Source organism: Tauraco erythrolophus, chromosome 15 (assembly GCF_009769465.1).
Source record: "Tauraco erythrolophus isolate bTauEry1 chromosome 15, bTauEry1.pri, whole genome shotgun sequence".
NCBI classification, from domain to species: domain Eukaryota; kingdom Metazoa; phylum Chordata; class Aves; order Musophagiformes; family Musophagidae; genus Tauraco; species Tauraco erythrolophus.
Genome location: NC_141479.1, coordinates 20,730,938 through 20,753,910, shown reverse-complemented (window position 1 = coordinate 20,753,910; position 22,973 = coordinate 20,730,938). Strand labels below are relative to the sequence as shown.

At 50.8% G+C, this 22,973-nt stretch overlaps 1 protein-coding gene across 1 annotated transcript in view; it reads left to right on the top strand.

Annotated features, from left to right (window-relative positions):
* SLC7A5 (solute carrier family 7 member 5) overlaps positions 1 to 21,950 on the top strand; it is a 33,680-nt gene extending 11,730 nt beyond the window's left edge. Inside the window, exons 2-10 of the mRNA XM_009978220.2 lie at positions 1,883 to 2,008; positions 12,936 to 13,041; positions 13,788 to 13,832; positions 15,172 to 15,295; positions 16,385 to 16,488; positions 17,282 to 17,378; positions 17,737 to 17,886; positions 19,013 to 19,190; positions 21,009 to 21,950. Coding sequence (XP_009976522.2) covers positions 1,883 to 2,008; positions 12,936 to 13,041; positions 13,788 to 13,832; positions 15,172 to 15,295; positions 16,385 to 16,488; positions 17,282 to 17,378; positions 17,737 to 17,886; positions 19,013 to 19,190; positions 21,009 to 21,061 — 983 coding nt within the window. The 3' untranslated portion in view covers positions 21,062 to 21,950. The remainder of the gene's footprint in view (positions 1 to 1,882; positions 2,009 to 12,935; positions 13,042 to 13,787; positions 13,833 to 15,171; positions 15,296 to 16,384; positions 16,489 to 17,281; positions 17,379 to 17,736; positions 17,887 to 19,012; positions 19,191 to 21,008) is intronic.
* The last annotated feature ends 1,023 nt before the right edge of the window (positions 21,951 to 22,973 follow it).

Genomic DNA, 22,973 nt, shown 5'->3' with positions numbered 1-22,973 from the left:
TTCTCACAGGCTGGGCAGGATGCAGGGTGGCAGAGGGCCAAGAAGACCCTTTTAAAGCCCAGATACTCCTTCCTCCTCCCACGGTTTCATCTCTTGATTGGCAGTTTACCGTGCCCTTGCCGGGAGGAACGTGCCTTTGCTCCGAGCTGCTGAGCCGTGAGCGGCTCTGGAGCGTGGCCCTGCGGGTCCCGTGCAGCCGTCCCGTGTCGGAGGGGAGGTGGGCACTACGTGGGGTGCTGGTGCCCGCGTCCTTCGTCCTTCGCGTGCGCTCCGCCGGGTACGGCTCTGCAGTTCCTCCGAGTAGGGGTGCGTCGGGGCTTTCCCTGTGATGCTCAGCGTGTGTTGTGGGTCTTAAGGCTCTGGGTGCTCTTGATGGGCAGTCACCAAACCGTCCGACTACTGGTATTTCTGCCTCCCACCTTTATCCATCATCTTTCCCTCCTGGTTCTGAAGCACTCCGTGCAGCTCAGCCCCCTGGGGACAGGCATGGAGCCAGAGTCTCCTCTGGCAATCTCCTGGAGAGATGGGTGAGCTGATGAAGGTGCTGCTGAGCCCCCTTTGTATCTTCTCTGGGCGTTTGATTAAGGCTGAAATATCTACATCAAATGCTCAGGGCTTTAACTTGTGAGTGCAGATCTAGCCTCAGGAGAGGGTGATCTACATCCAAGCTGAATATTTTGGGGAGCAGCCGTTTGGCTCTGGTTGAAGCAGTGGGATCCAGCGAAAACACGCTGCAGGATGTGGGAAAGAGCCTTTGCACGAGGGCAGAGGCCAGCCTGGAATGGATCCCACAGGGAAAAGCCTCCAGCTCATGGAGAAGGGTTGAGATCCGCTCCTCCCCGAGCTGCTCGGTGACTGGTCAGCTCCAGGGGCTGGTGACAAGCTGGCACGGAGACAATGAGGGGTGGCACGGAGGCAGGGGAGACGAGGGGAGGGCATCCAGCACGTGGGGCACCGTCATTCTCTGCATGACATTTGCACATCTCTATAACAAGCAACAGGCTCTGGGGAGCAGGGCATGAAAATAGTAAGTGATTTGGAGGAGCAGTGAAGGTTTTAGCCGTTGTTTTCTCTGGAGCAGGTGAAACTCAGGCAGTCAGCAGCTGTGTGGCTTTAGCCAAGCCCTAGTCCATGCCATCCCTTGCCTGGTAGTGCCACGCTGGATAGCGGCAGGAGCGGGCGAAGCAGAAGAGGGTGATGGGGAGCAGGGCAAAAAAAAGTAGGAAATTAGTTGCATTAACCACAGAGTGACTTGTAGGTAACGGGAGCTTCTTGGTAAGCAAAAAGCTGCTGGGGCACCGCTCCTGGCACCGCTGGTCAAGCAGAGGACGAGGGTTTCCTTCGATCCGGCGGCTCTTCCCGTCTGTGCCGCTGCCCTGGGTGTCGTGGGGTGGGTCAGGACAGGGAGGTCCGTTCAGCCGTGTCTCTGGAGCGGGCAGCACGGCGTGGCCTCGCGGGCTCTTAGGTGCTCTCGTTCTGCAAACAGCCACCAATCAGTTCTGCAAGGTCGTCCTGACGTTTCTGTGGGGTTTTCACGCGCCTGGAGCGTTACGTTGGATCCACTTCACAGGGATGGCAGCCGAGCACTTGGATGCTGGCGGCTGCAGTAACCACAGTTCTTTCCATGCCCTCCGAAGGGCACTGCCCAACGCAGCAGTGCCCTGCTCAAACCACCTGTTGCCGAAACGAAACACGGAATAGGGAAGCGGTGGCTGCAGAGCCTTTGCTTTTGCAAAGTTTCTGTTTTAGGAAGAGACTCTTTGTGTTTGCTGAAGTTTGAGCAAAAAGCAAATGCTGATTTGTCATAATTTTTTTTTTTTTTTTTTTCATTTCAAGTGTTTTGCTGAAAACTGACCTGTCTCCTCTTGCCCGTTTCCCGTAGTGCTCCTCACGGCGGTGAACTGCTACAGCGTGAAAGCTGCCACTCGTGTTCAGGATGCCTTTGCTGCAGCAAAACTGCTGGCGCTGGCTCTGATCATCATTCTTGGCTTTGTGCAGCTTGCAAAGGGTGAGTACGTTTCCGTTTTCTTCTGAAGGTGCTGAGCAGTTAAAGCAGAATCTGGGATTTAGGGTCAAAGCCCCGGAGTCCTAACCCAAGCGTTCCAGAGCTTTACAAGCGTCTTTTCTACTCTTACATGCTTGGATGATATTTCCAGCCTGTGGTTTGCAAAGGGCTGAGTGCTTTTGTGCATTTTATTTGTGAGATTTTGTATTTACCTCGCTGGATTTCATGCTGCTGGAACCCAGTGTGCACCACCCAAGGTCTTTGCCACTTGATGCAGTTGGTGCACAGTCTCCCTCTTTGAGATCACGGAGCTGCCACGCCTGTAGGGAATGAAAATTTTGGCACTGTGGCTCTCAAAAGTCTTTTCTGTAACTGGTGGCTGGTCCTGGCCATTTGCTGGTAGAGGAGTATCTGCGTGTGCAAACCAACCCCCAGCAGTTTTCATTCTTTCACAAACTGCCCCTGTACTTCTGCTTCAGGTGTGGAATGGCTTGATCGGGTCCCACTGGGACACCTGGGTCAGGCAAGACTGCAGAAACCACACGATGAGCAGTGGTATTAGGGCTCTCAGCTGAGACTACTACACACGTCTGTCAACTACCATCCAAAAAAAGAAGATAAAAACAGGAAGATAAAGCAGAGTTTCCAGTGGTTTTGCTCATTTTCTTCATGCCCATTTAAAATTCGCCCAAACTTGGGGAGATGTTTTTTCCCAAACCCATCTGATTAACCAGCCCACGCAGATAAGCTTTACTGTGTGCTTTTTGTGTGAGTTTTGTGAAAATAAACTTTTCTCAGGGAACAGTACAGGCCCTATTTGTTAAATGTGGGTTAAAGTCTGTAGATAGTTCCTCCTGTCTCTGTACTGGCGTGTGTGTGCGTACGTTTGTGCGTGCACGTGGCTCTTTTTAATTCCTGTCTCAGCGATGGGAGCCAGTGCTGTCTTTGCAGAATTTCTTGCTTTATCAGGGGTTTTCTTTTCTTCCAGCTCAATGCCTGCACTCAACAGGAACATTGTTTGAGGCTTATCACAAAATACACCTCTTTCCTCTTCATAACTCCCCAGGCTGCTGTGCTGAACTGTTTTTTTCTATCTTAGAAGGAAAAGGATAAGTAAACATAAATGTCAGGTCGTTAATGTTTTACCAATAAAAGGTCTTTAGAATTGTGTTTAGCTTGCAGGTAATAATCTTAGTTTGCATCTTCAAAGTCACCTTCCCTCCCTCTGTACTGTGCTTTTGTCTTTTTGTTGAGGGTGAAACACTTTCTGCCTTGGTTCCTCAGGTATAAATAAATGGTATTTCCATTGACTTATATCTGTAACCAATAAGAGATTTCAGTCTTGTCTGAAAAAAAAACCCATCCTATACTCTTCTGCCTCAGAAGCTTTTTACCTCCTATGAAGCCTATTACAATTTCAAGTTTTTGGTAGGTCTGGAGAGGTTCAGCTATGACTTGTGTGCATCTTGCAGTACAGCTCATTTCACGTGACACTTAATTTCCTACTAAACCACTTGGCCACTTCAGACAGAGTGAAAGGTAACGAGATCAAAAGCAATAGTTAGATGATAACATCTGAAGGCAAGGACCTTTTCTTCCTGTCTGTGCACGAAACACTCAACATAAAGCAAACTGGATCAGAGTGGGAACCTTGGGACCTGGAGAGGATGCTCCTCGCAAAGCCCACGTTTCCCCCTTGCCCTAAGTGGCACGCTGCTGCTTGTCCCAGTTCCTGTTTTACAGCATACCACCTGGGATCCTGCCTGTGGTCTAGCATGGATTTTATTAATCTCCTTATGGAAGTTGCAAGCTCTCTGGTAAGTCCTTAAGAATGTGCAAGCTCCTTTCATGTGCCCTTCCTTAGCTTCCATGTACATTTTGCAACTTTCTCAACTTTTCTCTAAATCATGCCGGGTGACTTGATGCTTTTATGTAGCAGGGATGTGTCAAGAAACTGTCTTTTTTTTGTCTTCTTCAAGGAAAGCATGCTAGCATCGCTTAAAGCACACGGAAAATGGGAGAGCGCTGCACACACTTTTCCACCTTTGTTGGGACGACAAATGATGGGTGCAAGCTGAGAGGCGAGAGAAATTTAAATTAACCCCTAGAACAACACTTTTAACTGTAATGCAGAGCTTGAGTAGATTCCCCAGGGAGGCTGTCTCGAGGGAGATTTACAAGAGCAGGTTACCAAACGCCTCCCAGGAATGGTTTAACCTGCCTTGGAGCAGGGAGACGAAGCCAGTGCCCCTGGGAGACCCGTGTCTGTGGTCTCTGAGGCTGCGCTGTGTTACTGGCACAGTGCAGAGCTGCTGGATCTTCTCCAGGTGCAATACTATAGGGCCAGTCTTTTACAGCGCTGATGCTTTTAAATGGGTAATTTTTTTTTTTCCTAAAAGTCTTTTTAACCTCGGAGTAGGTGGGTGATCCTGGGTCCCATACACAGCTGCAGCACTGTGCCTTTCCTGCTCCTCTGCATCCCCTGGTTTTCTTTCACACCCATTCCAACGCTCTTTGGACAAGGAGGACTCTTCCCATTCCACCTCAGCACACTCAGTCCCGAGCTGGCAGCTGTTATTGGGGTGAAATACGCGCCGAGTTGATTTGTGTGGGGCTGGTTTTCCGCGGCGCAGGGATTCCGCGTTCCCGCGACGCTCGGGATAGTGCCCGTGCAGAGCTGCTGATCTTGCTTTCCTGGTTGCTGGCCCGTTGCTGCTCCATGTTTACATTATCCATAAACAGAGAAGAGGAGCAATACCACAGTTTCTCGCTCAAATGTGGAAACTTCTGAGACTTCACAGAAGTCTTTCTCATCTCGACCTCCCGCCTTCAGCTTTTGACTTCTTATTTTTTCTTGTTATCCTTTCATTGGATATTTTCATTATTTTCAGAAAAGCAGCAACATCTCCAGACAAAGAAGTATGTGGCAATATTACCACACAGAAACCAGCCTTTCCTTGTGATCCTTCTGTGGACAGCTGTTTCACATCACTTCTTTCATGTAACCTCAAAAGGAGGGTTGAAGTTGGTTTCCTACTTTTCAGCTACTTGAAAGTTGACTCAGTGCAGCTGGCCCACTTCGGATGCAATTATTTACTAACACAAAAAGTTATACTTTTAAAAGCCTCTGTAGGGCTAGACTTGTGCTGCTTTCAAAGTTCAACGTCCTGCACTTGAACTATTGGTCTGTAAAACCTTATATATGGACTCCCAACTGTACAGCCCGCCAGTCTGTAGCACTTAAATAGGATAAATAACTTATAGCATAGAGCGGATCAGGATTTTTTCACTCCAATCTTATGAAAACTAGGCTTATTTTTGGTTCTGCTGTTTTACCAGCTCTCAGAAATTGCCTTTTGTCCCACCACCTCTGGGTATTTTTTTGGCCATATTCTTGACCTGGTGAGCAGGATGCCTGGGACTGGATCGTGCAGCTGGTTTGGACCGTGGCTGTGCAGGTTTAAAGGATGTTTTCTGCAGTGGGTGTAACACAGAGGTCTGTGGCTCATCACCCTGCACCTCACAGTGCCTTAAAAACTAACCTAGACATGAAATGGTAACAAAAAATGTGCTGATCTGTAAAGGTACACTCATGCTTTTTACATGCAAGGAAATTCAGGAAAGGTTTTGATGGCAAAAAATTCTAAAAAAAAAAAAATGTATCGCAGACATATTTCAGATATATTCTTTTCTGTTGTCAATGTCCTGAGGTTTGTAAAATGTGTATCTGCCCTTGGGCAGCTCAGCAGTGAGGTGCCTATCCCAGCTCCAGCCCTCGCTGCGGTTCCTCACCCGCCGTTCTGCTTTTATTAAAAAAAAATAATTAAAAGAAAATTGACTGTTTGAGACTTAGGGAAATAGAATTTAAGACTCCTTTTATTGAATTATTTTTATTGAACTTATTGTCCCTTTTCCCTCTTAATGCCTGGTTTCTGATCTGAAATTTCTCATCCCTGGGGCCTCAAGTGCCTGTTTGGTGGCAGCAGTGTTATTGTCACTCTCTTCCTTGGGCTCGTCGGAGACCGGCAGAGTTGTGTCTGCTGAACAAGCACGGGGTGAATTAAGGACAAAGTAGGCAGGTTTAACTCCAGACATTTGCCATGGAGAACTCAGACTAGGCAGAGAGTTTTGGGTTTAATCTTGTTTTTACTTTAAATAGATGTTTCCAGTATCAGCCAGCACCGGCACCCCCCAGCCCAGTATCAGTTGCTTTTTGTAAAAAGGTATTTCGAGGTGTAGTCGTGGCTGGAAAGTTCAGACCTCGACACCAGAGGGTTTCTGAAATGAAGATTCGCTCCTTCAGTCGTTTATGTGGGCTTAGTGTGTCTGTGAAGCCTCTTAAAAATATTATCTGAGTAGCCCAGGTGCAAGGCACGATCTTGGCGCCGTGGGTGTGCCTGCACGTCTGGGTGCTGCTGCCATTTATCAAATCCCTTCGTCTTTTGCTAGAAAACGCCCCTTTCGTCTCTCCTTTTCTCTGTGAGGGTTATTTTGGTCATTCCCTGTCCACGCTTTTTTCTTTGCCTTTTTTGTTTGTGAAAAATCCTGTGGTTAAGAGCAACCTGAGGGAGGGAAAGTTTACTCGCTTTTCCGTTCCTCCCAGATTTTCTTCTCTGCTGCCAGTGGCAACGTCAGTGGAACGTCCCAAAAAAAGCCCCTTGAGCCAGACCTGCAGCAAGACCCGGGGGCTGAGCCCACGAGCTCTGCAAACAGCAAAGGCGACGTCTTTGCATGCATTGTGCTCTGTCATACACACCACGGTAGCCATCGCACCGGTGTCTGTGCCCGGAGGGACCAGCTCACCCAGGGCACTGGCTCTAGGACATGACCTGGGACATGAGAATCTTCTGGTGGTGGAGCTGTAGGTGTCTGGGCTGAGTTTGGAGCCCAAAGCCAGAGCAGATGGGTGTTCACCCAGCCAGCCCATGACTAACTCGCACTGTAGATCCTCTTTGGCAGACAGGAGGCAAAGCTTATGGATCATAAATGTCCTTCAAGCTTTTCAGTGCATCCCTGCAAGTCGGGGCTGAGGCTTGTGCACAAAAGATCGCAAGGAAAGCGTGCCCTGCAGCTGCCTGTGCCGCTTCTTGTTGCGCTGGCATTCAGAAACGCCCCTAAAACATGATTTTTCCAGCATTAAGCTTTGAAGGGATGCTATTGTACTTCTCTTACTCACCTTCTTCTTCAGGGAGCACATGGAGAGTGGAAGACTGTATGGAGGGAAAGCACGAACAGGGAAGCTGGGAAAGCTGCCAGCATCCCGCACCTCTAAATCACATCAACCACATGCTGGAGATTAATCAGGCGTCTTAATGCTGGAGGGTTGATACAACACAATTATGTTTTATGGGCCTCTCACCCTCTAATCTTTGATTTCTTTTCCAGCCGGAGGTGGCTGCGGACGCCGGGGCCAGGTGGGCACGGCAGGCTGGTGTGCTGTGCAGCTGCCTGCTCTGGTTTGCAAGAAAAGCAGCGGCTCGTTTCTGCTCAGACAATTTTTTTCTTGCCCTCTCTGCCCAGAAAATTTTTGGCAATTATAGATTCAAGGATAGAGTTCAGCCTGCTGGGGCTCCTGTGTTTTACAAAGGCACAGTTGCCTGCCTAAAAATAAATAAAACAACATAAAAAGACCCCAAAATCCAGAAGCAGTTGGTAGGTGACCTGCGCTTCTTTTTATGGTCACGATGAGCTGGAGCTGGAAGCTCAGCCTTTGATGGTGGTGTGAACCGTTGTTTGTTTAGCTATGGGGGCTCCTGGCTGCGTTAACTCTTCAGGGTGGAAACGTGCCTTGACACCTGAAAAGCTGCTTTAGCCAAGGAGTTGTGGGTTGTAGCACGTTGCTCGTTTTTGGTACCCCGAGCGAGCTGCCAAACGCTCAGCTGGACCGAGGCCCGTGCCTCACGTTGGAGGCTGAGGAACATGTCTGGGACCTGCCTGGTGGGACCTGCTCCCCACCGCCGTGGGCTGAGTGGGTTTTAAGGCAGCTGACACGAGCGGCTCTGCTGGCTTCTCGTTTTTCCAAGTGCAGCCATCCCAGCGATGCAGACATTGAACTAGAGAGCGGCTAATGCTGCTGTGCATCCTGGCTGGATCTCCTCCCTCCATCTCTCTAAAGGCTTTGGTTGCAGCAGGAGCAGCTGTTGGTGCCTCGCCTGTGGTGCTGGAGGTGTGGGTGCCAGGCAGGAGGATCTGCCCTTCCCAAACGTTCCTGGCTCTTGTGCATGTCACGCTGGTTGACTCTGGTCAGCCCTTCCAGAGCCTGGAGCCTTCAGGATGCAGAGGAGGTGGGAAAGGTAACAACACGCTCCTTGGCCCAAGTAGTGTCCTGGTGGACCATTGCAAACAGGAGGAGTTGTGAAGCTCGAGCAGTGTGAGAGGTGGAGTGAATCCAGGAGCCCAGACCCTTGGCTTCACTCTGGACGAGTAATAATATTGACAAAGTTTCCCAGAACTGGGAGGAGACAGGAACTTTTCCATAAAACAGAAGGAAGTTGCTTAAACGAGGGGAAGTGTCAGAGCCTGTCCACAGCTGGTGGTGAGAACCAGGGCCACGACCCAGGAGCTCCGGCTCCTCCTTGGATGCCCTCTCTGCCGGTCCGAGGTCTCTGCTGGTGTCTTTCAGACCCATAAACTCTTCTGCTACGGGACTCAAGTTTAACAGCTGCTGTTCCAAACTGCTTAATGCTCAGCTGTCTGCAGAGCGGCAGCGATCGGAGAGGAGCAAACAGCTTACGTGGCTACGGAGCGCGCGTTCCCCGGGGAGCCGCGAGCTGCCGCAGGGATGCTCTCCTGACCCCGGCGGGCTTCTTGCCCTCTTGCTTTTCTGAGTCAGTCGATCGAACTCTTGCTGCTTTTCTCAGGAAATGGCTCAACAGCTGAGTGGATCTTCTCCTCTGGGGTTATTCGTATATACAACACATTTCTGCCTGGCTCGCTTTCTTCCATGAGCGAGACACGCTCCCTTCTCCTGCCGAGCTCTCTAGATGGCCGTGTTCCCTCTCCTCGCTGCTTAGGCAAGTTAAAAATATTTAATTATCATTAAATGCCTTCTGCAAGAGAAGATTGCTGTGCTATTAAAACCGGAACGGACACGACTGGGGAGCAAACGAACGTTTTCAAAGAAAGGGTCTGGACCCAAAATAGGTCCCTCCTGCGGAAAGGCCCCAGGTGACCCCTCGCTTCCCGGCGCAATTACCAAAGTCTTGGCAGCTGGCAAGATCAGCAAATGGGGTTTATGTCAGAGCTCGTTACCTTAATTTGGTTAATTGTAGAGCAGAGAGCGGTTGAGCAGCCGGTTCAAACCAGGATCAGTGGGTGAGTGCAGGAACAAGGGGGCACGTGGTGCTTCCCCGGTGCTTTCTCAGCCTCCAGCGCACGTCCGGCTCCTCTGCGCCAGAGGAGGTATCTGTGTGTGATGGATTTCCCTTCCAAGGATTTGTGGGTGCAGTCAGAGCTCACCCACTGTATTTTACCACTTGGTCCATGTGGGAAGACATCTGGGATACCTTTCCAGCATCGCTGCTGGAGCTTGGCTTTTTTGCCCCAAGATGTATGACGTGGTGCTGGTTATTTCTGTAAAGGCATCGCTGGCGGGCACAAATGATGATCTTCCTGGTGATCTGCTGGCAGGGTGGGACAGGGTTTTGTGGGGATGGCAGGAAAGGAGGGCTGCTCTGCTGGGATGTCATCTTCAGGGCGTGCTTGTTCAGGAGCCCAGGCTCCTGTCGTGCAACCAGGAAGCAATAAAGCATGAAAGAAGCAAGTGTCACAAACGGGCATCGTGTGGGTACCTGAGAACACGACCATGGCCCCATGGAATGGGAAGAGACAGATCTTGGCTCCTCTGGTTATTTAATTGTGTTATGACATGTTGCTATCTCCATTTTACCATTGGAGATGGGAAGTTTGGCAACTTGCTGCAAGTTTTTGGAGAGCTACAACTCTGGCTAGGTGAGGCAGGGAGAGGGCAGCAAGGTGTCAGCTCCTTGAGCGTTGAGGAGGAACAAAAAGCCCCTTCCTTCCCTTCCTCCTCCCTTCCTCCTCCCTTCCTCCTCCCTTCCTCCTCCCTTCCTCCTCCCTTCCTCCTCCCTTCCTCCTCCCTTCCTCCTCCCTTCCTCCTCCCTTCCTCCTCCCTTCCTCCTCCCTTCCTCCTCCCTTCCTCCTCCCTTCCTCCTCCCTTCCTCCTCCCTTCCTCCTCCCTTCTCCCTAGTCTCCTCTCCTGGCTGCCTCCCCGCTGACGTGCCACTCCTTTGCCGGCAGCTGCGTTTTGGTGCTTCAGAGAGACGGGTTAGGTGCGAGCTGGGCGGGCTGGAGGAAAAGGTGTGTGAGCAATTAGTGATGTCACACCCATTCTGAAGGTGGGCACATGATTTTGGGGCCGGGGACCACCGATGCTCTTCTCCCCCCCCCACGCCGACCAGCTGGGTGAGGGCAGCAGCTCAGCCCTTCCCCGCGCGGTTTCTGTGCGAGGTTTGGGAAGGCACAGAGCGAAACCTGCAGATGCTGCAGAAAAAGGACCGTTTGGCCGGGGAGCTTTTTGCCTGTGACAAACAAAGAGACTTTCGGTGGAAGCTGGTGTCCAGTTGTGGACAAGAAATGGAGGCGTGAGCCCGCAGTGTGATGCTGCTCGTGCCCTGGTTGCTCCTGGACCAGAGCATCCTCCTGGCATGGTAACGGTGCGGATCCCTCGGCGCGGTGGGAGCTGGGCTGCTGGCTGGGCACGAGCAGACCTTTGAGAAGAGACCTCCCAAGGGGTGTTTGAAGTGCTTGGAGAGCTCTCCTGGTCGTCTGTGTTCCGTTCCAGGTTCCAGTAGCTAATTATAGTCCCTGTTAACAAAAAGTGTATCTTATTCCCATAACAAAAGACTCGGAGAGAATGAGCCTGGTAATTATTCAGAAGGGGCAGAAAATAAACTTGGGAAAGCTGAGCCCAAGGGATGGAGCAGAACGTGATACCATGCACACCCACCTCCTGCTCAGCCAGGCCAGGGCATTAATGCTAAATTAAGATTATATGACTGAACCTATAAGGCAGGAAGTAAGGTTAAACTCGCAGCATTATGTCAGTCTCTTTGCATTTCTTGGCTTTCCTGTGACACCCTGATGTACATGTTCTAACCTCACGTTTTGAAAACAACCGGTGCATCTTGCTAAGGAGATTCAGTGGCTGAAGAGGCATTAAATACCACCAGAGCATCCCAAGGTAGATTCAGAAGAGACCTTCCTAGTGCAAGGAGGTGCTGGGAGAGAGGGACAAGGCAACACCAGCAGAGAACTGCAATCTGCAGTGGGATCTGGACAAGTAGAGCCTTGGAAAACTGGTGTTTCCCAGACCTGATTGCCCAGGGCATAAGCTGCTGCTGTGGTCCCGGCTCTTTTGCAGCTCACACCCACAGCATCCCCTTGCAAATGGGATAGCAGCTGGGCAGGGGAGGCAGAGGGATGCTGGTTTCCTGGGTAGTTTTGTGAGCAGAGAGCATTTCGCACGCCGTGTTAGGGAATATCATTTTGGTTAGGACATATCCTTGGTTAGGACTCAGCAGGAACAGGAGAGAGAGAAGAGGTGAAGGGAGCAATGCCCAGGATGGGGACAGAGCAGGAGGGTCAGGCAGAGAGGGGGAAAGACAAGATGCAGCTCTGCCACGCACATAGGGCAGCTCCGTGTCACCGGCACGGATTTGGAGCGGTCCCTCGTGAAGCCCCACGGATGACATGCACCAGCAGAGCAATAGTGCCGTCTGGGAAGAATCCCAGTTTCCCACCACTAGAAAGATGAGTGTGAAGTGTTAAAAGGTCTATGTGTCCAGATTTGTTACCCGTGGCCTTTGGTGGCACAGGGGAGTGAAAGTTTCCAGCATGAGATGGGAAGAGAGGTTGTCCAGAGGGAAAATGCCTGGAATGAGCATCCCTCTCCTTTCCCAGATGCACGTCCCGGGTACCTTGTGCTGAGAGATGAAGGGTTAAGCTCCAGGCCCTGCTGACTGCCATGTGATGCAGTTGCTTGGGCGATTAGTAAAGATCTGTGCCCTAAGAGGAATCACATGGGCTTCCACAGGGCTCCCTGGATTCAAACGTGCCCTGCTGAATCCTGCCTCCATCCCACTTCCATCCTCACCCAGGGGAGCGCTGGGTCCGGGGAGGGGAGCGTGGCTTCGCCGTCCCAGGCTTCACATCAAAAACCAGGGAACAAAACAACTGCAGAGCGTTTTAAAGCAAAATAAATAAACCCTTGGTTGCTCCAGGAGAGTTCTTACCAAAGGTACAATCGAGTCGCCTATTTATAGCTTTTTATTTCAAAAGCAGATCCGTAACAGGAACTTTTGATATTCAAACCCTAAAGAAGCTGACTTCTGATATTCGAGCCCCAAAGAACGTGACTTCCCACAATCAAAGGGATTGCCATAACCCTCTGCTTTATCAGGTGGCTGGTGGGACTAGAGGAAATCCTGGGTTTCTGCTTTATTGAGTGGCTGGTGGAAGTGGAGGAAATCCTGGGGTTTTTATCGAACGAAAGCAGCTTTCAGCCAAGAGGACAACGCGACAATATCTGTTTGCATTGCATCTTCCAGCAGGAAGGTTCCCCAGAATGTTTTCTTCACAGGGAGAAGCTATCTGGGAGATCCACCTCGGTGATAGCAAGTTGCAGTGTGAGAAAGTTTTGAGGACTCAGTAACGACCAGTCGCTTGAGACAAGTATATTCACGGCTGATTATTTGGGGTGGTACTCCGGATGAGTTCAACACCGTAAAACTGGAGGAATCAGCCCGATGGAAATACGTGCACGTGCTCTCTGGCATAACCCAACATGCATCAACATGATAATTAAGTGTCCTAAGAGGAGCTTTCGCCTCCAGGTTTCTCTGTTTCAACACCCACAAAGGCCCTTGGGGTTCACAGTCCATCGATCCTTTCTTGGTTTTGTTTCCTGCAGGCGATGTGACACACCTGACTCCTGAGCACTCCTTTGAAGGCACAAAAGTAGGCGTGGGGAACATTGTGTTAGCTTTGTACAGCGGCCTCTTTGCCTATGGAGGATGGTAAGATGCAGCCCTGTATCTCTTTTCAGTGCTAAATACTGTAGTTCATGCCTTTGTCCTCAGATTGTGTTTGCAGGAAGAGTGTGGACCAGGACTTTCCATTTTTCTTGTAGCCAGGGCAGCAAGGCAGATGGTTTGGGTTCCCCTGGTAATGGTCATACCTGGCTCCCCGTTTCCAGCCAGGACACAGGAGCACAAAGAAGTGGTGGTGATGGTGGGAGATGGAAGAGGCAGCAGATGATGGGTTGCTTGGTGCAGCTCCTGGGTGGTGTTAAGAGAAAGCAGCTGGGTGGGTTTAGCTGGCAGAGGAAGCGATGTGTCAACTGCCAACGGATCCTTTAGAGCACCAAACTGAAGCTCCTGCAGAGCTTCTTTATCCGTCCCTCGGAGCACTTGCGAGCACAAGGAGCCTGCTCAACTTGCTGTGAAAACAGGCCAGTTGCAGCCATCCGTATCGCCTGGAAGGTGGCCCTGTGGCTTGTGGGTCCGGCTCTTCACCTGCAGTCACCCCTCCTGTTGCAAGGAAGCTGGCGGCACGGTGTGCCAGATCCACCAGCACCATCCGGGACGTGTGTTTGGCAGGTTTTGTGCCGTAGGTCTTGGACGAGGTGTCAGCCATGATGAGTTTTACTGCAGGTTTCAGTCTCTCTACCCATCCTGAAATTCCCTCGCAGATGAGTAAGGTGAAGGGCTTCATTTATTCCATGGACTAACCAGCGTTAACCACTGTTCTTTTTAAATTACAGGAATTACTTGAATTTTGTTACAGAAGAGATGATAAACCCCTACAGGTAGGTGTGTGTCCTGGGAGGAAAACTCATTCTGGGGGAAGCCTCCTCCTCCTGTGTGTAACAGGGCTTGCTAATCCGCCCAGAAGCCAAGGTCTTTTTCTAGGGAAATGGAAAACAAGGTAGATTAATGGCATTGTTCCTCCCTGGAATAGGGGAAGGGAAATAATAATCTCTGTATGAGAAGGGCTGTTGCTTACTCTGCTTTCCTGTACTGCTAACATTATCAGTGTTGTTGGAAAGTCCTGCTTCCTTGGCATGGCACCTCTCTGAACGACAGGCGAGGAAGAGGCACTCTATCCCTGTCCTGTGTGACCTCCCACGAGGGGGTTTGTGCCTACATACGTTTGCCACGTGCTCTTCCTGTTTTCCTGAGCAACAGCCGCGTCCTGTGCTGCTCGTGCCTCTCAGGCGACCTGCTGAGATCAGGGTGGGCCACGCCAAAGCAGGACATCACCAATAAATCCCTTTTGCTCGGGGGGACGGTGCCTCCGAGGCACTGTTGATAGGAGCTTTTGGGGTCACTTGTGCAAGAGCCCGTTCCCAGCTGACCCTGGCAGTGATTAATGCCCGCTGGGAAGCATAAGATTTGATACGCTCTTTCCTTGGCAAACACAGTTAGAAAAAACTTTTTGCAGATTGCAATTATTTTCTTCTCTTCTGAAGGCGGCCGTGGTATTTGACTCTCTCCTCCTGTGGCTTCGAGCTCCGTGAGACCAATTATACGTGGCATCACGCAGGGTTTCCTTTTTCAGTTTCCGTTCGCAAACGAAGTGAAGACTATTTGGAAAGGCAAATCTGTACCAACACAGCCCCGTCTTTACGGACCCTCTCAGACTGTGTCTGAACTCATTTTCTTTGAGTTTCATCAGCCCAGCCAGCTGCACAGAGTTAGAGCCTAAAAACTGCCTGCTATATCCCGAATCTTTCCATCTCTGGCAAGAAACCCACCAGCACAAATGCTTCTCCTTTGTCCGGGAGGGAATGCACGTGCTAATGCCGCTGGCTAGCAAGAGACACAGGTGGTTATTTTTAATTAATTGATCTTTGCAGTGATCTCAGATTACTGCTTGCCCGGACAGCCAGAGCCTCTCCATGCAAAAAGTCCCAATAATTGCCATAATCCTCGGCTCTGTGGCCATCAGCCTCCGGGCTGTTCCCGTGCGGGCACCTTCTCCTCTCCTGGGAGAGCAGCCTGTGACTGGGACACTGGACATGGACGAGGAGCCAAAGAAAAGCAGGATGGCTCCAGCCAACTTTAAGCTGCGGCACGAGCCGCCGACGTCAACAGCTCCCTTTCCTGAACCGCGGCGCTCCGTTACCATTTGCGTTTGCTTCCTAGAAACCTGCCTCTGGCTATCATCATCTCCCTACCTGTAGTCACTTTGGTTTACGTGCTGACAAACTTGGCTTACTTCACGACCCTGTCGACGGAGCAGATGCTGACGTCGGAAGCCGTGGCCGTGGTAAGATGGGCGCGTTTCTGACGTGACTTATCTGCTCTGCGGGGCTGGGTGCATCAGGCTGACAATCCCTGCGTACGTCTCCTGCTTTGTTCCAGGCTGATCGTGGCTGCTTATAAAAAAAGCTGATGTTTAACAGGAGAGAAAGAGCAGCTGTGACGGGAGCAGGGAAGAACAGCGTGATACCCAGTGGGATTAATCGCAGACAACAGTCAGGGCGGGCAGACAGTTAACGCTGCTCTTAATTCGTAAATATGCAAGGTTGCTGCTGGCCTCATGACTTATCATCAGTTACCGGAGCGTGATATTTATGGGGAAAGGTCATCCAGTCAATACCGAACTAGATTGTTCTCTCTCTGTATCTTCCTTGTTTTAATTAAGAGAGAAAAATAATACTTCTATTAATTAAAATGCCGTGGCGGTCAGAAATCCTGGTTGCTTCAGAAGTGAGCAGCGTGGTATGACCTTGCAAACTGAGCGTGACCAGGATTGTTCAGTGCTTCAAGGGGAATCTCCCAGTCCAGGATAAGGTGGTCTGAGCCACTCCAGTGACAGTGCTCCATCCTTGGGGTTGTCACCCAGCCCCGCTCCAGCCTGTGCGGAGTTACCGGAGGTGGCAGCCCGGGTTGCCTTGCTCTAGGTGAGCACCTTTACAAGTCTTCAAATCCAGATGAGAACGTTGGCGTAAAACTGCGGTGACGCAGCGCAGGGTCAGGTCGTGATATAAAACTACAATTCCAGGTCACTACGTTTTCAAGGGGCCGTGTCCCACGGTCCTTACTCAGCAATTGGCAATATCCGCGTGTCTGAGTGTCCTCGCACTTTGGTCTTGAACTTTGTGGAGAGCTGTTCTGATAAACGTTGTGTGCTGACTCAGAGGGAAGGGCTTTCTGCCCTATTTTTGTGATTCCACAATATGCTTTTTCAGGAAGGAGGAGCAGCACATGGCAATATGGAAAACTCCATAACAGTTTCACCTACTAATCCACATCAATCGTTCAGATTTCTACAAATGTTAAGTCTTTGTACGCAGATGCGAGTTCTTTTTGGCATTCTGGGTGTGAAATGTCCATCTTGTTGCCCCCCCTTTAGGATTTTGGGAACTATCACCTTGGTGTCATGTCCTGGATCATACCTGTCTTTGTTGGCTTATCGTGCTTTGGATCTGTTAACGGATCTCTCTTCACTTCTTCCCGGTAGGTTTCTTGCTCAATTTTGTGGGTTTTGTTTACAAGTCGCACTTAATGCCTCTTCGTTTGGAGTTGTGCTCCAAAGAGTGGCTGTGGGTAGACACAAAGTCTAAAGGGTCTGGAGGCCATGTGGGGAATGAAGAAAAAAAAAAGAAGTAAGACTTTAAAACCATATCCAGTTTAAAGGAAACCCTTCCAGTGGTCTTAAGTCTTCTGTTCCTTAAAGGCAAAGTCCTGTTGAAGTTATTAGGACATAAACAAACACAGGCTTGGGGCTGCGCGGCGTTGCCTGAGAAAGTGGCTTTAATGAAAAGCAGAAACTTATGAAACTTCAGGGCTGAGAATCCCTCCAGAAAGGGGAGAAAGGACGGGGCAGGACAGGAACTGAGGAGGTTCCAGCTCTGACACGCATCTTCCAGGTTGTCATAGGAAAGTCACGTAATTGCTCTCTCTGGAAAGGAGGATATGAATCCATCTTTTCTTGCATTCCTTGTCCATCTCCAACCTTCCTTCTAAGACAGGCGCTTCCCACTGTGTACGTGCAGAACACCCCGTGCTGGGGGCTGATCCTGGAGGGCCCCACTCCTGGAGCAGGAACTAGCAGAAGGGCACAGCTGGCATGGTGCAAGGCACCACTGAGGTGGAGCACCCACATGGAGCCTGGGCGTCTCAGTCCTGCTGCCTCAGCAATGCCCAGGCTGAGCTGGGTCTGGCCCCGCTTGTTTTGTGCTGAAGGCAAACCCTCAGCCCAGGGTTGGTGGTTGCAGAGGTGGTAACTGCTCTGTCTCCCCCACCTCAGGCTGTTCTTCGTGGGATCCCGAGAAGGACACTTGCCTTCAATCCTGTCCATGATTCACCCCAGGCTCCTCACTCCCGTGCCATCCCTCGTCTTTACGGTAAGCGCCCGGGTCTGCGGTGAGGAGCATCGACCTGGTACTGAGAAACGGGTCGGGGGTAGGATCCCATCAGAGTGGTTGGAGGGGGGTTACTTGGGCACCGTCTCCAGACACAGCCATTTCTGCAGACACCTACAGGAGAGGATGGACCCTTCTCCTTCTCATCATATCCTTGTATTCCACTTCTGTTCTAAAATCGCTCCAGGCACCAGCTGAAAATGGTTTGAATGAGTAAAACATAATCAGCCTGATTCTTTTCCTGTTATTCTAAAATACCTGTATTTAGTGTTGGAACATATGTGATTTTTGCCTATTTCTCCCTTTGCTAATGGCTTTTATATTTTTTTCCTGGATGCAGTGCATCATGACCTTGCTCTATGCCTTCTCCAACAACATTTTCTCAGTCATCAACTTCTTCAGCTTCTTCAACTGGCTGTGCGTGGCTCTGGCCATCATCGGCATGATGTGGCTGCGTTACAAGAAGCCAGAGCTGGAAAGGCCCATCAAGGTGAGTGCAGTGTGGGAATCGCATGGTGGGTCCTCCCTGAGCCTCTGCTCAGCACCAGGGAAGGTTCAGCAAGTTCGGCCGCTTGTCCCGTACGGAATAGGGACTGGGATTGCAGGGGAAATGTGGCTAACGCAGGTGTCCCTGCTGCGTGGGAGTCTCCCAGTGCAGGAGGGCAAAGAGCTGCCGTGGCCGTGGGGACATCAGAGTGAAGGAGGCTCTGGTTGTCAGAGATGGGGGGTGTTCTGGTGGGGTAGCCCAGCAAGAAGCTCTCGGTGACTTAACATATTCCCCAGCACCAATCATAGGCTGTGGCTCTCAGTGAAACGCTCTGTACCATCACGGAATTCACTTAAAATAGTTTTTTAATGAAGCAGACAAACCCCCGCCTGCAGAGATGGGAACTTTGTTCTCTTTGTCCTTGGCCAGCTTGGCAGCACCGTGTCCCATCTGGGAGGAGGCCAAGTCCATGTCAGCCACAAGCATGTCTGCCTGCCTTGGCGGCGCGTTTCTCGCTCGTCCCCCAGCACGCTCGGTCTCTGCCAGGCAACAGGCAGCCGGAGAGACACAAACTGGCAGCCCTGTACCAGTGCCTGCCCAAAGGAACTCTTTTCAGGGTTTTTCCTTTGGTTTTTGGTTTTTCTGCTAAACGCTGGGCTGCTCTCAGTGGGTGCCCTGCTCGGAGCCGTGTACCTGAGTCCCCTGAGCAACTGCAGTGAAGGTGCTCTGGCTGAATTTGATGCTGTTGGTACAGGTGCTTTTTATAAGGAATCATCCAAGTGTGGAATTGGGGGGAAAAAAAATGGATGCTGAGGAAGGTTTACACCATCTTGGCAAGCCACATCTCCATGCTCTGTTTTGCTGGTATTAAATGTGCGGGTTAGGTGTTACCTACTTCCATTTTCTCCAGGATTGCTGGAGAGCACTGCCTAAATCGATACCTTCCCCATGGCAGTTCAAGGTCATGGTCCCCTTGTTCAGAGCACTGGGACAGTCAGGAGCACCATCCACGTAGGGGTCTATGGTGGCACACGAACTCCTTCGGGCTATACAGCTAGATAACTTCCCTGGAAAGTGTCCCCCTCTCCCCTGATAGAACTTCTAACCCATTCTTTGGGTCCTTCTTTAGGTGAACATCTGCCTGCCCATTTTCTTCATCCTGGCCTGCTTGTTTCTCATCGCTGTTTCCTTTTGGATGACGCCGAAGGAATGTGGGATCGGCTTTGCCATCATCTTCAGCGGGCTCCCTTTTTACTTCTTCGGGGTCTGGTGGCAAAACAAGCCCAAGTGGGTTCTCCAAGGCATCTGTGAGTATTACCAGGGAAGAGCAAGAGCCTTGGCTTTTGGTCCAAAACTAGCAGCTTCCCGCTGAGCATGCTCCAGCTAGTAGCACTGGCTCTCCTTCGTGTAGTGGAGACTTGGCTCTGATCAATTCTTTCACGGTAACAAGTTTTAACCTGATGATTACCTTATCTATCAGGCACCCAAAACGCACCCTGACCTGCGATAATTGCAAAGTTTGGGCCAAATACTGTGGTGTTTGGTTTTTTTTTTATCTGGGCAAGCAGATTGCCGTTATGCAGTGGAGCGGAATTCACTGGGGACATTGCTGCCTTTCTTCTGCCTCCTGTGAAAGCACAGGGTCAAGCCTTTTGTCAGCAGAGAATCCCTTTCCAGCGGTGTAGGAAGGGAAAAGAAGTAACAGCAGAACAGTCTGAGCACAGTTGGCCTCGGTTTGACTGCTGAAAATTCGGAATTAGTCCCAATCCATCGCTTAGCCAGCGCTAACGTTTCTGATCCAGTCAAAGCTCTCCTTGGCATCAAAGTGTGGCAGCAGAGCAGAGGGAGGGGAAAATCCCCTGCATGTTTTCTCTTACGAGGTTTGTTTTTGAAGTATCTTCGTATAAGGTTTTCCAACAGCTGACGCTCCAGCACGGTGTGTTTTGAAGGGATGGACAGGCTGCGCTTGGCACACGTAACCTCCGTCTGAGCAACCGAATCAAGAAAGTCAATCCGTGTTGTCCAAGTAACTAAACTCTACCATCTGTCTCCTAGCTCTCATAAAACAGGCTGACCTAGAAAAGCAGACAAGTAGAAATGCCCAACCTTAGCTGGATGCTTTTTATGAAGAAGAAAAAGGCTTTCAACAAGTGCTCAGCACTTGTTATTCTTTTTTCTTGCCCCCTCTCTCTCACACTCACTTTTTTTTTATTCTGAGTATTAGGCTCAGTTCCTGGAAAAGCCATTTTTACTGTGCCTGGGTGGCAAATTACCATATTAATTGTTTTCCACCACCAGAGGCTTGTAAGGAGAATATAGAAGATATTCTGGGGACGCAGAATGGTAATCCTGCGAATCCCCAGTTAGAAACATCTGAACTTTAACCACGTGTATATTCATACACTGCAGATAATTTGATCACCTCCGACTGGTCCGAGTTTGACTTCGTGTGTAGTTAGAATTAGTGGCAGCTTTACCTGGCAAGTCTGTCTGGTGGTCTCCAAACACACAGTGAAGAAAGCGCCGGTGTGTTTGGATACCAGCCACCAAACGGGCGGAAAAATAAAGTTACTTCAGTTTGGCACCTTCCCTGTGCCAGTCTGCATCCCAAATGCTTCCTTTGCCCTTCACCTGCTCCGTGCAAGGCTGTGGACTCTGCCTCGTGTTCAGCCTGCTGAGTTTTAAAGCAGCCATGTGCACGTGCAGCTGAGGTTTGCAAAACTGGGAGTAGAAGCGTTGGCTCGTGTTTCCTATGCCCATTCCTGCTGTTGTGCCCGACTCAGTGTTGGCTGCTTGCAGTTCTGGCATCCCAAAGTAGTTACCATATCACTGTGGAATTAGAAACTGGCGTCAAGAAGTACCGGAGCCTCTCCAGGGTACAGCATCCTTGCTGCAGGAGCAAAGCTCCCAGTGTTGTATGTCCAAGTTCTGCACGCAAGTAGAGAGTAGCCCGTGGCTTGTTTGCTTCCAAGCCTTAAATTGTCTTTGGGCTAATCTTGCTCAGAAGCACGGTGGGAAGGCAAAGGGTCAGCCCTTTTGAGGCAGAGCATCGTGAACCGAGACCAAGATGCATGTTGGGCCCCCACGTGTGATCTCTGACCTGTCCTTTGCTTTCTTCCCCGCAGTCTCCGCGACAGTCCTGTGCCAGAAACTGCTGGAAGTGGTTCCACAAGAATGATAAGCAGGAAAAGCAGAGACGTTCAGCTCGAGGAAACGCACAATATTATTTTAAGACGACACAAAGGAGAAAACGCTTCCGATCCCTCGCAAACGAAACCCAGGCACTGGAGCACCCCGTCAGAGCTGCTTCGTGTCTGACACCGTGCCCCCTGCTCTGCCTTGCCTCCTCCAGCCCCTCCACCACCACCCTTCAGCCTGGCGGACGAGCAACCCCGCAACGAGAAACTGTCGGTACGAACGTGGGCCAGGAGGAGGAATTCCTGCCAGGTTCAGCAGGAAAGCAGGAAAGACCCAGCTTCAGAGGGGTCCTGCCCATCTGGCCGCAGCGAGTCCGGTCAGGCTCGGTGTGTGTGTGTGTGATACTGTACTTCAGTTGTGTGTAGGCTCACGTGGTTCGGGTCTGGGATCCCCCAGGCGATGGCGGATCTGCCCATGAGCCTGGTTTGAGTGTTGCCAGGCGTGTGAACGTGCCCATGTCAGGGGCTGGGACTGTCGCAGCGCGGTCCTGAGCCTGGCCCACCCGCCTTACCTGGTCAAGGAGGGGCGGTTGGGCAGCAAAGGTTGGCTGATGTTGGCTCACACACACACACAAACTCACACCAAAATACGTGCCGCTGGGCGCTTTGGGTTCTGTCCACTGGCAGTGACTTAGGTGAGACAAGGCAGAGCAGAATTAGTGTCAGAGAAATGACGTGGGGAGGCCTCGTCTGACTTTCACTGCGTTCCTGACAAGAGCACTCGGGGTCCCCTACCACTGCCTGGCTTTTAACTCTCAGATCCAAGCCATCTCCCTGCTATTGAGCCAGTCCTCCGGGATGCCCTTCACCAGAATGCCCATAGAATCACAGAATGGTTTGGGTTGGAAGGGACCTCAAAGATCACCTAGTTCCAACCCCCCTGCCATGGGCAGAGACACCTTCCACTACACCAGGTTGCTCAAAGCCTTGTCCAGCCTGGCATTGAACCCTTGCAGATATGACTCACAGGGCCATCCCATAGCCCTGTGAATTAGCACTGGGGCAGGGGCAGGCCCGAGGGTGGAGTTCCTCCTGATAAACCCAGGGAATTGCAGTTAGCAGAAAGCCAAGTCCTTGGCTTGCTTGCTCCATGTTTTTCTGTAGATAGACTATCATCCAGCATGAGATGAGCAACATCATGCTCTCCAAACCCCGCTTGTTGCCCTCAGTGTGATTCATGTTTGCCCCTAAACCATTTGCAAAGAGAAAATAAGGGTGGGATTCCCTTGGCTCGTTCCCTGGGGTCTGTCTGTGCGTTGCCTGCCATCGTGCCCTTCGTTATGCTGTGTATCTTCTAGAACGTGGAGTGGAGATGGGACCAGTTGGGTCTGGGGGTGTAGAAAGGGGGACATGTCCTGGGATGGCTGGAGCCTGGCTTTAATCTCAGTCTACTGTAGATGGTCTGTTTTGCTCCAAGAAGCAGGGACTGGGGGCCTGTTCCTTCTTCGTGCAAAACTGCAGCATCAGGTTTGGCGTGGTGAGATGCCCCCACCAACACCCTCCTGTTCAGGGAGTGATCTCGGAGCATAAACCACGATCCACACGTGAAATCTTGTTTTGCTGTTGTGGGTGGTGTAGTCCCATCCCCTGAGCCCACCCAAAATTCCTCTAGTTCCCGAGTAATCAAAACTGTCCTCTTAGGAACATGTTGCTTTATTTGGTCAACAGCATCACCTTTTCAGCAAAACTGCAGTTCTTGAACAATTTGCTCATTGTGCCTCTGCGCTCAAGGTGATCGTCAGCTGGAAATCAAGTGAGCTGCTTCAGTCTCTGTTACAGATCTTTGTGCTTGTGCTTTGTGCAAATGGGTGGTTGATCTACTTTTTCTCCGCAATATTTTTGTGAACTAAGCTGTTTGGAAGCCAGGATTCTCCAAGAGCTAACGCTTTCTAC